Source organism: Morone saxatilis, unplaced genomic scaffold (assembly GCF_004916995.1).
Source record: "Morone saxatilis isolate NCDOM2014 unplaced genomic scaffold, NCSU_SB_2.0 Contig24, whole genome shotgun sequence".
NCBI classification, from domain to species: domain Eukaryota; kingdom Metazoa; phylum Chordata; class Actinopteri; family Moronidae; genus Morone; species Morone saxatilis.
The window spans coordinates 7,799,950-7,812,312 of NW_023339807.1; the positions used below are offsets into that span (position 1 = coordinate 7,799,950).

General features: G+C 37.0%; 1 protein-coding gene across 1 annotated transcript; it reads left to right on the top strand.

The window, feature by feature from the left end:
* Positions 1-1,581: 1,581 nt before the first annotated feature.
* On the top strand, positions 1,582-11,831 carry sult2st3 (sulfotransferase family 2, cytosolic sulfotransferase 3). The gene is made up of 6 exons (XM_035673004.1): positions 1,582-1,783; positions 4,324-4,532; positions 4,822-4,948; positions 5,144-5,238; positions 5,569-5,749; positions 5,963-11,831. The coding sequence occupies exons 1-6, from the start codon at positions 1,621-1,623 to the stop codon at positions 6,076-6,078; spliced, it is 891 nt and encodes a 296-aa protein (XP_035528897.1). The 5' UTR covers positions 1,582-1,620; the 3' UTR covers positions 6,079-11,831.
* The last annotated feature ends 532 nt before the right edge of the window (positions 11,832-12,363 follow it).

Sequence of the window (12,363 nt, forward strand, 5' to 3'; positions counted from 1 at the left end):
TTCCAGTTCTTCTGAAACATATGTGAGGGTCGCCCCATTTTTCATCCAGAAAAATAGAGTTATGAAAGTCATCACCCAAATTTATTGCTTCATGAATGAAATGAAATCTTTAAAAATTCTAACAGAAATGAAGGCACAAAGATAAAATATATAAAGATACAACTTAAAAGAAATTCCACTGAAATATAGTTAAAATTGATTGAATCCCCTTATGAAACACAAAATTAATTTAATTCTAAATTTATTATATATATTTATTTTGAACTATTAATTATTGAGATGTTAATTATTAATATTATTTCAATTGCCCCGAATTTATTAGTAATTAGAAGCACTAAAATAGATAAAGAATGTTCTATATTGTGAGGATTAGGCATTGAACTAATGTTGGATAATGATTCACCTGGCATCTCTTTACACTTTGCGAATAAGTGTATTACTATAAATAAAAGACACGAATTGTTTATTTTTAAAGATTAATAAAGAATTATATAAAATAAACAAAAAAAAACTGAAACTCCCGCTGGCTCTGGCGCTTGATATGTTCATTAACTGGTTGTATCAGTAAAGATATATAGAAAAATTTATTAAAAAAAAAAAAAAAAAAAAAGTCTGGCGGTGTTGTCTTTCCGGTTCAAAAGGACGGACCAGTCTTTTGTCCAATCAGCGACGATTCATAGTCGCCCGATTGAGACCATACCTTTTTCCGTTTTGAAGGCATGCCTTATGTTTCTGTTTTATTTTTTTATTCTTATGATGTTTCCTTCTTTTTGCCATTGGTCTTATTCCTTTTTTGTAGTTGTGTTTTCTCTTTTGTCGTTGTTATTTCTATTAGTTAGTTGTTTTTTTTTTGCTGTTGTGTTTCTTATTTGGTTGTTTTATCTTTTTTGTGTTGTGTTTCTCTTTTTTGCCGTTGTGTTTCTCTTTTGTGTTGCGTTTTCTTTTGCCTTGTGGTTTCTCTTTTGTGGTTTTCTCTTTTGCCGTTGTGTTATGCTCCAATTCGTCTCTTTAGTTGCCTGTTGTGTCTTTCACTGCATTTATGCCGTTGTACGTTGATTTGCCCGTTGTGTTTTCTGCTTTTTCTCTTTTGTTGTTGTGTTTTCTGATTTGCTGTTGTCATTTGCACCTCAGGGCCACCGTAGGTAAGAGATCAGTGTGTGAGCATGGTATTACCAGGCACCGAGCAGGAGGAAGTACTGTGCTACCTTCAGGTCCCTTTTGGAAAGTTGGTGGTTGTTGTTGTAAAATTGAAGTGTTATATTTAAAGTGGTTATTGTGCATTTATCGGTTCGTTTGGCTCGGATATAATAATAATTGGCTATTTACTGAAGAGATGCGAAACTTTAAAGCATTTGTGTTTCAATAGCAAACTACTAGAAGTAATTGTAATATCATACAAAATCACCAGAATAATGCAAATCAATAACAAGAAAATAATAATAACAATAATAATAATATATATATATATATATATATATGTGTGTGTGTGTGATTATTTTACAAGCTCTGAATTGGGGCACATGAAGTATATATCTGTTTTGTGCGCATATTATGTTATGAGCTACACTTTCCCCACATGACTTGAACGCAGCAGTAGAGACACCCTAGCCGTGTTTACAGATGCTTAAAAATCCTCGCAACATAATGTCTGGTGAAGAGATGTACCTGCACTATCATGGCCTTCTGCTTCCCAAAGAGACTCACTCCTTAGAGAGCTTGAAGTTTGTGCAGGAATTCACGTTTGAAGACGAAGACGTCGTGACTGTCACATATCCGAAGTCAGGTCAGTGTTTGCAGCTGGTGTTTGCTTTACTATAAAAACTAATAGGGATGTTACTTTTGGCCTCATTTGGGTCCTGGTGCCCTTTCTGTCAGCACACGGCACCTTCTTCCAGCCTATATTATGTTTTATATACTTTGCCTCGCAGTTGTTGAGACTCCAAACAGTGAGGGGCGGGGGCAGCTGTCAATGGGGCAAAAGTGAACTGGGGCTCCAGCTGAATGCCCACAGAAAGTCCTGATGTATTTATTGTGAAAAAGTTCCAAAACCAGGTTCAAAAATGTTTGTTATATGACTGAGATTTACTCTACTACACCTCAGTTATACTCACTCTCTTCATTATTAACTCCTTAAAGGTCCACTGTGGAACATTTAGGATCTATTGGCAGATATTGAATATTCATAGGTATGTTTTCATTTGTGTATAAACACCTGAAAATTAGAATGATTATGTTTTTTACCTTTTAAAATGAGCCATTTTACCTACAGATGCTCTAGTATGTAGCACAGAGAGAGGAGGCTCCTTTATCACATATTGTGAAGATCAGGAAGTAGATTAAAATGTCCAGAGCAAAATATGGCATCACCAGGAAATGGAAATGTTTCCTGGCACCCTGCGGCTGAGTTACCTAAGGGTGGCATGGTTGACAACAGCTAACATGACAGTTATCGTCAGTTAGCTACTTTAAGTATGTCCATCAGGAAACTCCATATAAATCACCTTGTACCCGGCAACCACTCATCAAACTGGCCTCCGTCTGCCTGATGGTATTTGGTGTTTTATTGTATTTGGGACATTAGAGGGAAAAGCCACTAAATATTTTCTCTATAAAATATATAATTTTCTTATATATATAGTTTTATTTTTGATTTTAATATAAGAACACATTGAGCTTTATATTGTTAAATTGGAGCACAATATAACGGGGGGATGTGATCCAAAAGGGTTAAAAAGGCATTTAATTTCGACATTAAACTCCAACCAACAAATCTAAACCCCAAAGATATTCAATATTATACAAACTTAAAGACTAACTTAACCTGTTACACACCCAACAGGGATGTCACGCTGCCCTCAAGTGTAAATGTACATCACTGCAACAAGTTGAACCATTAGAGGTCAGCAAGTAACTCTTTAATCCTCTTCGTGCCCTGTGGGACATGAGGCCACTATCAGCTGCCAGAATCGTTTTCTATCCTTGGCAACATGTTGAGCCTCTGCCCACGTTAATAGCAAAAAAAAGCATGGAAAAGTGGAGTATAAGTGTCAACTTTAATCAACCCCACTGCAGCAAGTACACACATGGGAAGGTTTTCCACATGAAACTGACTGTTACACGCCCACAGCATGGCAGCTGCCTCAGAAACTATTACACTAAACGCTCAGTAGAGACTGAGGACTTTCTTCTGGCTTTTGTTGCCAAACAGGGTGGAAAAAAGTTTAGATATAAAAAAAAGAGCATTGTTTCAGGTAAGGTGTGTCCGACCATTGTCTGGCATTGCTTATAGACTAACACTGCATCAACTCCTCAGACCCTTCTGTCATTTTCCCGCATGTGAATGGTAGTGATGGTGAATGAGAGATCTCACTACACTTTTAAATTAAATTAAGCTCAGCCATGTGATTTTCTTTAACCCCAATTAGTCTTCCTTGCATGTTAAACACATTGGTGACCCACTCTGACATTATTTCCAAATGGCTTAAGGATATTTTTTTAATAAATATGTGTAGATATTTCAGCAGAAACATCCATATTTTACAATCAGGTCAGAAAGACAGAAAAACAAAAAACGTTGCAGACTGAGAACTGTTTCCATTGTCGGGGGAACATTTCATATTGTTGTGTGGCCCATGAGACATGAGGTCTGCTTGAAATGGAATGTGCTCTTTTGTTCATTCACTGATATCTCCTCCTTATTCCTATTCAGGACCATGGGAACCGAGGCTGTCCCAGCATACAATCGGTTGAAAACTAAGGAGCCTCAATGTTACCCGTTTCAGTTTTTGGACAGTTATGACAACAGTCCCTCTTAGATTTTTATCAGAGCATCAGACTTTATGTCTTTGGGAGCCACTTTTTGTGTCCATTGGCTCATAGAATGTTTTTATTGCTTCTAAATCAAATCCAAGGTTCACAATATTTTAGAAATTACTTGTAAACGCTATTGCAGACAGTATTTTCCCTTTAGACTGTGGGGGAACTGCTTTGTGAAGGCGTCAATATCTCATTGCTCAGCTCATATGTTTCATTTAACCCCATAACTTACCTGACATTATCATATTTTAAGTTTTCTTCAGTATCAACATAATGCAGAGATAGTTCTCTGTACATTATTACAAACTAATAGCTAATTCCACATTCCACACATTTTTAATTGTGCTAGTTTGCCAAAATGTAAACAAATGTGGGCAAAAAAAACCCAAGATTCAAGTTTTTGTCTGATTGGGAACTCACAGTCAGACTCTGAAGATGCCTGATTTTAAACATATAATGTTTCATTCGTTACTTGCAGCAGTCTCATTTGTTACTTCTTGTCCGCAGGTACAGCCTGGATGCAGGAGATCCTCCCACTGTTGCTTAATGATGGGGATCTGACTCCGATCCAAACAATCCCTAACTGGGACAGGGCTCCCTGGCTGGAGGAGAAAAGATTAGCAGTGGTTGTGGATCAGTTGAAGTCTCCACGGGCGCTGGTTACACATTTTCCCTACCGCCTCATGCCTCGCTCCTTTCATGCCTCCAAAGCTAAGGTAAATGGGTGGCGGCTTTGTGAGATATTCCTGTTTGAACCTGTCTAATGTGCAAGTATGTCATCAGCAAGAATCTCCCTCAACCTCTGGGTCCATATCTTGTGGAACATCGTGGAGCTTCTTGTTGTTTTTTATTCCTTACTTAATTTCCTTACTGTTTCTGTGACAACAGAATAGCATTTTATATTCATACTGTCTTTGTTCAAGCATGGTGTCATCTCATAATTCATATTTAATAGACATTTCAACTTGTATATTATTCATTTAGTCTCTTGTGTCTCTGCCATAGGTCATCTACGTCATGAGGAACCCCATGGATGTCATGGTTTCTTCATATTACTTCCACCAGATGGCTGGGTTTCTCCAGGATCCAGGAACCTTTGACGAGTTCATGGACAAATTCCTTGAGGGCAGAGGTCAGAAGTCTCATCCTACATAGAGTGTAGAGGAAATGTATGACTTTCAGCAGTAGAAGCTGCTGAAGTTCAACATGAACAGATTTTGGATGTGGATAGTCTGTGAAAGGCAAAGTCATCTTTATCATTACTGCCAAAAATAGAACAGTGGTTGACTGCATTTACACTGAGGTCTAATGTCCGTATTGTCTGCAGTGCTGTTTGGAAAATGGACAGACCATGTGAAGGGCTGGAGACATACAGACCTGGGAGACAGAATAATGTACATCACATATGAAGAAATGGTTCAGGTAAAAGTCGTTTTAAAGTTGCATTAAAGTTCTTGTTCAACAAACACATATTGTGTTTCAGTCTGTGTCCTACTCTGTGTGTGTGTTTACTTTAGGGCTACAACTAACAACCAGCCTGTGTAGACCACGGTAGTGGTCTTAACAGTCTAGCTGTTAATAAAGCCATACCAATGCTACTTAAATGTTACCTGTCAAACTTGAGCTCGACACCCAGGGCTTCACAATGGACCCTCATCATACCAATCATGTAGAAAGTTCTTAATTTGAGAGTGACCATCATAAGATGAAGGCAAACACCTGAAAGAACGTGTCCACATGCTCCTCTTTTAGGACCTTCCTGCAGCTCTCATGAGGATGTCAGATTTCCTGGGCCGTAAACTGAGTGAGGAAGTCATCCAGAAGATAGCAGAGCATTGCTCCTTCAAGACCATGAAGACCAACAACATGTCCAACTTCAGCCTGGTCCCAAAGATATATATGGACAGTGACAAATCTCCATTCCTTAGGAAAGGTGAGGGTCCATGTGCTGCCTTTAACTGTCTGTCTGTCTGTCTGTCTGAAACGTCATCCTGGTTGAAGCTGATCAGGTCAGTTTGGTACAACCCTGATGTTCAAACTGGGTTATTAGGAGTAAGATGTTAATGGATTCTCTATGAAAATTATTGCATTTTTAGATTTCTGTTCTTTATCATTAGAAAGTGTGTGTGTGTGTTTGTTATGTTAGGTGTTGTGGGAGATTGGAAAAACCATTTCAGCTCAGAGCAAGAGGCCAAATTCACATCAGCCATTCGCAAAGATCTGGAGAACGAGAGCTTCTCTCTGCCTTGGAGCTTGGATTGAACCACAGCCAGAGCACAGAAAGAGAGGGAAGGATTAAATGCTACTTTTGGTTTTAATATTAGGAATATGACTAAAAGCATTTCATTGACTTTTAACATTTTTAACACTTTTGTCAAGTTATGAATTGATGAATGAATTGTAAATACTGCATCTACAAAGGTTCCCCCTGTGCAGAAAACAAATCCTTGTTATTTGTGTTAAACTGCCAACAGGGAGATGCTGCTACAACATTCATCATCACAACTGAGCTTGTTGCATCTTTATGCTACCATATCAGACTTCTTTTGTTATTTTTCTGCCACTAAACATGATTAAATGACTAAATGCATTCAAATTACACAATTGCTGACTTCTTGCTAGCTTACATAATATCACTACATAACTAATGTTACTAATGTACAGTAAATATGTAAAACTGCTTAATGGCCTTGTAAGTAATTGAATTGTTGTTCCTACTAATTACTGTGTAACTAGTGATATGTAATTAATAATATGACATACTGTTGCATAATAATGAAATGCTTAATTACTGTATTATACCTGTTACTGCGTTGTACTGCATTAATAAAATATAGGTTATTGCATATGTGAGGGAACAAACTACTACGTCACAAATCAAGGGACAATATGCTTATCAAAAGGAGTAAAAATAACCCCATATGTCAGTTTCTATTAGCCATGGCTGATTTATGTTTTGGGGTCTGTCCCATTCTTGAACGTCTCCAGGGAATTTCTTAAATCGTCAACTTGGACTCAAAGATGAATAATTAGGTTTTGGTGGTTGATTTTTTTGGCAATAATTAATTTAAAAATTCTATGTTTATATTCATCTTTTTGTTTGATCTTGACTTTGCTTTTTTATCTTGTTCTGTAAAGGACGTAACTGTTTTGAAAAGTGCTATATGAATGTATTTGTATACATTTTCCCCCACAGTTTCACCAAACACTTTATACCAGAAAATGAACAGAACAGAAATGTAGGTAAATTATTGTTCTTATTGTTCATCTGTTCAGTTATACTGTTAATGTGTTTTAATCATACATATATTTACGCTTCTTGTATTTTAACTTGTTATTATTATTATGGTGTTTCATTTCCTTCTTTTAATATCTCACAAATTGAGTGACTAATAATTACATATTAAATAAATGAGTTGGATAATGTTACTAAAAGTTAATAAAGCATGAATTATATTTTAGACTAACATTATAAAGAGCATCTGCGATTTCCATCAAGTTTAACGCTCTATTGAGCATTACCTTCAGCTCTTTTTCCAGCCCACACATGCTAGTGTATGCTTTTACTGCTATCATCACCCCACACGCATACAACAAGATGTTGGTTTTCATCAGACAAGCTCAGACAAGGTGAGCGCATACGACCTGTCTGGCATGAAGCTGATGTAAAGGAGATGGATAGTAGAAAGGTCAACCTTTTAGAACGAACACAGCTTCTAACATAGAAGTAAGTAATGCAGCTTTCTAGAGCAAACATTACAAAGTGCTTTTACATACAGTGAAGGCAAGCAGAACCAATCAGTCTATATGGAAAATCAGTCACTGACAGTATAGCTACTTGTCTATGTCACACAGTTCTCTCCCATTCAAAGACAGGCAAGCTCACTTAGCACACATGGCTTTGGATAGTATTATAGCTCATTATATTAATCAATATTGTGTTTCTATAATTCTAAATATTTGTGATTTTCAAACTATAATTTGTCCAGTGTTTTTGGCTCTGAAGCTGCATGTTAACCTACCAGTCCTGCGTTTTCCTACTGTGGCAATATACACCTGATTGTAGGCAAACGTGTCCAAACATGTCTCCTACCTGCAGACATCAACAGACAGAGATGCATCCTCCCTAGCATCTCTCACGTGACTGGAGACACACACACACACAAATGTGGAACATTGGTGTCCTGACAGGAGTTGTCCAAGTCATTGCTAAACGTACATTATAGAAATCATAATTTCAGCTAAACAGGTGGAGGCAAATGAGGTTCTTTGTTCTCCTTAGGTAATTAAAGCAGCATGAACAACGACACAACAAATAATTTATTCAATGCAAGAGGCTTTGTGAATTTTAACTGTGACAAGCTCTGGGATATCTTGCCACACACACATTTCCCCCTCTTTCTCCTGCTGAGTTCCTGTGTAAATGTACCTGATGCCGGTGTTATTCTGTCAGAGCTCTAATAAATGGGTGTCCAAAAATACTAAAAAAAAAACAAAAACAAAAAAAATTCACAACAAAAACAAAAGCTAAGAGGTATGTTTTCATTAGTGTTTAGTCACTTGAAATTAAGAATTGTTGTTTTTCTAGTGGGTCCTTTTCCAGAAAGTCTGCCATGTTGAACATTTGTGTTTCTTAGCCCAGAACAGACAAACCAGACACTGACTGTAGGGCTTTTTGTGTTTTTACACTCTATAGTTCTACACGCTCAGTTGAGTCAAGAGGTTTCAGTTGGTTGCAATCTGCAATCTCACCACTAGATAGCAGTAAACCTCACACACTGGTCCTTTAGTTTCTAATTCCACCTGGGATTCAATAAGAAAACAATTCTGTGTAACAGACATTTAGTCAATGTCAAAGTGTCTCTCTGTTAATTATTATCAGGGATACATAAAATGCAAGTGTGACAGGCACTGAGGCTTATCAGTGCACAAATAAAAGTCCGGAATGAACTGACACACACACAAACACATTATGTGTCTTAAGTCACAATAATTTTTTCATTGAGAGTCTGTGTACATTCACAGAAACCTGTGAGTCTGTTCAGTGGTGCTGCTGTTTGAACCTTTCATTGAAAGTATAAATAAATCAATTTAAAGTCAAAAAGTCTTATTAGAGATCTGAAAAATAAACTGTTTATTTTAAGTAAGGCACTATAGAAAGACGATATCACCAGGATCATCCAACAAACCATCTCACGTTATAAAATCTCAAATTTGTGTTATAAACATTAAGATGTGAATCACATGCTATGTGGAATTTTTCAACACACATTGGCAAAATAATAAGTGATTGCATCCCTCAGTCGTGATAGTTTGGTTCCTTAGAGCCTGCAGAAAGTCACGTAAGAAAAGTTAAATTTGTCATTGGTCTTGTTTGGCATTATCTAAATATAATAAATAAATATTCCAACGTGTAAATAGTGATGATGATTCGTTCAGTTTAACCAACCTGATTCATTACTGAACTTCTTACTACTGCTGACTGAAATATTTTGTATGCAAGTTTGTTTTAAAATCACTAAACTTTAAAATACTAAAACATTAGTAATAATGACACTCTGGTATATAAATCGACTCTTAACTTTAAATGGCTCCATGATTACATGCCTGACCCTTGACAAATTTGAGTCGCAAATGGACAAACAACAGATAGAGCAGGGCAACAGAAACTCACAAGACAAGGACAATTGTTATTTCTTTTTTTATTTTATCTTTAACTATATCTCTATAATTTAAGAGTTATTAAAAAAAAATTACTGGGTGAAGAAAATACCAGTCTACTAAAATATCCATAAAACATTTACTCAACAATTGATCTCTTACAGACCTACTGTAAGTCCCATATTTGTTACAAATTCCTTTTCCTGGCAGATTGGTCTATACTACTCATATAAATCAGCACATTTTCACTTCAACATATTTATCTAATCAATAAAATTATTACTAAATAACAGATTCTCTTCCTTTGCTCACATCATTTCAATGCAGACACACACATGCACACACACGCACCTCTCCCAGTAAGATACGGCAGTCTCTTGTTCCATGACTGAGTAAACCTAAATTATTACGACAAAAGACTGTGAATATATTTATATTTCTAACACATAGCGTATATTAATTATATATTTAATTTAATATTATATTCATTTTGTTTTTCTTTGGCATAAAACATCAAACTGATTCTTTGATGTGTTACTGCATCATCACACGTATGGAACAATTTATTGAATTGGAATTGATCAACAGCAGCGGCCATCAATATGGACAGATTTAACATAGCAACACAATATGAAATGCATCTATGTGGCGGTAGTGTGGCCCATGTAGTCATGGAGTCCTTGCCACAGCAACCCGGGTTTAATTCCCATCTATCGTCAGCTGAAGAAACGCATTCTTACAGAGTTCCATTGTGAATTTACATGTTTTCAATACCATCTGTGATGCAGAAAAATTTACCATTCTTATACTCTTATTAACTGCTGATAATTCTGCATTTGAGACAAGCTGTCTTGTGCTTGGTTTTTGAATCACAGTTTTAAATTTTAAATCCTACATATACATTTCAATTATTAATCATTTGACTAAAACCACTGAAAAGTGTTAATGCATGCTCTTTAATCATTGTTTTTCTCCTTAATTTTAGTGTTACATTGTACACAACATTTTAAATGTTACACTGACTTCTAAGTGTAATTGGTTAATGCTGCAGAATAACTCCTCTGAGTGTGTGTTTGTGTGTCCCTCCCATCACTCTGTCCCCTGAGTTCTGACACTGCTTCAATTACATGGTGGCCTTTTGTGCCCGGGGGGAGGGATTGGGAGTGTGTGTGCATGTGTGTATGTGTATTTATTGAGGCAGACGGTGTGGTGCCTGCTCCAGGACACCCACCTCGCTGCTGTCTTGTGCCCACTGGTCCTGCCCTGGGCTGCCCACAGGATGCTAGCCTGCTTTGATGCCCTCTTCTGATCAACATACTGTAGACATGCACACTTACACAAGATAGCCTCCTTAGAAGATCCTGTAATCTTTTTAAAGTCTGTAACACAGTCTTCTTAACTCTGTTAACTTCCTCCGCCCAGAGCAATGTTCACATTTATCCGATGAAGTTCCAGTCAAGGACAACTAAATGTTTTTGATCAGTGCCAATGTTTGGAATAGGCTGCTGGGGACAAAGGGTTATGAAATCCACTCAGCATATCTGAGTTCTTCTGTCACATGAATCTCGACCTCAAGCTGGCATTCATTGTCACTGTAACTTAATTTCTCAATTAGCCTATCCACTAACTGTGAAAATTGTTTGGAAAAGATATGGATCCTAATAAACTTCCTAATCCCAATAATCCCAAAAACATGAACAAATAGATATGCGTGTACAAAGAAAGTTACAGTTCCAGTAACCACACCAGCTCCAAAACAGCCACAACCCTGGGTTCGTTTCTGGGCCAGGGGTTTCTGTATGTAACATCATGTGTTTTTGTATGTGTTCCCCCAGTTTAAAAAAATAGTTAGACATTTTGGGAAATATGCTTATTTGCTTTCTAGTAGAGAGTTAGATATCTTGCCAATGTCTGTAGTAAATATGAAGCTAAATATCAAAGGGTATTTCCCAAAATGCTGAACTATTCACATACCACCCTAAATGCCTTAAAATTTGCCTTTTTATGGGAAACTACATAGGCTACTTTTTTCATTAATCCTGCAACCTGACTGTTGTATATATGTATTATGTTTTTGTCTCATTTGCATGGCTAAATTTTCCGTGATGGATGTCCTTGTTAGATAATACATAAAGCCCACTGCCACCCTCCCCAGGGTCATATAGCCTGCTGTGGATATCTGCGGATATACCAGTGATAACATACAGTGCAAAATCTAAACATCCTCTCCTCCCTTTTTGTATGACACAGGAAAGTCATCAGGAATGCTGATGCACCATCACCCTTGTATGCACATATAGTGCATGGTATTATGGTGCCCTGTCTGTGTTTCTTCATATTCATCTTTATTATATAACACACACTGTTTACTTTTTTACTTACATAACTGTTGCTTTGTCCTAAATTCCATAAAAATAAAAATAAACATATATATGTGTGTGTGACATCCATATGTGTCTGTGTTCTTTACATTGAACACATCCAGGTCTTCCAGGTTTGAATTATGAACCTTTCCTTTATTGCTTTGTGACAGACACAGACAACATACACATTCTGTCTGGCTATCTCTGCCATCCATCCCCCAGTTGTCTCCCCTTCATCCTTTTCCATTCACAGTACTATGAATGCACCAACAATACTCAAACATCACATCAACCATATGTTTCCCGAGGATGGGGGACGTATACAATGATAAATTAAGCCACATAAACAGGTAGGTAGCATTTGGAGACATGTGAATAACTTTAAATTGTCAAATATACACACATACACACAAACACACACACACACACACTCCTCAGTCACGCCCCACCCAGGGTGTCTGCACAGTTCCGGGCCGTGGGGCAATTAGCAGTAATGGCAGGAAGCTAGTTAGTGTTATCTGCT

Coding starts and splice junctions, on each gene's coding strand:
- sult2st3 (XM_035673004.1), top strand. CDS start 1,621: ATGCTTAAAAATCCTCGCAACATAATGTCTGGTGAAGAGATGTACCTG. Junction 1,784..4,323: donor TGTCACATATCCGAAGTCAG/GTCAGTGTTTGC, acceptor TCTTGTCCGCAG/GTACAGCCTGGATGCAGGAG. Junction 4,949..5,143: donor CAAATTCCTTGAGGGCAGAG/GTCAGAAGTCTC, acceptor TATTGTCTGCAG/TGCTGTTTGGAAAATGGACA.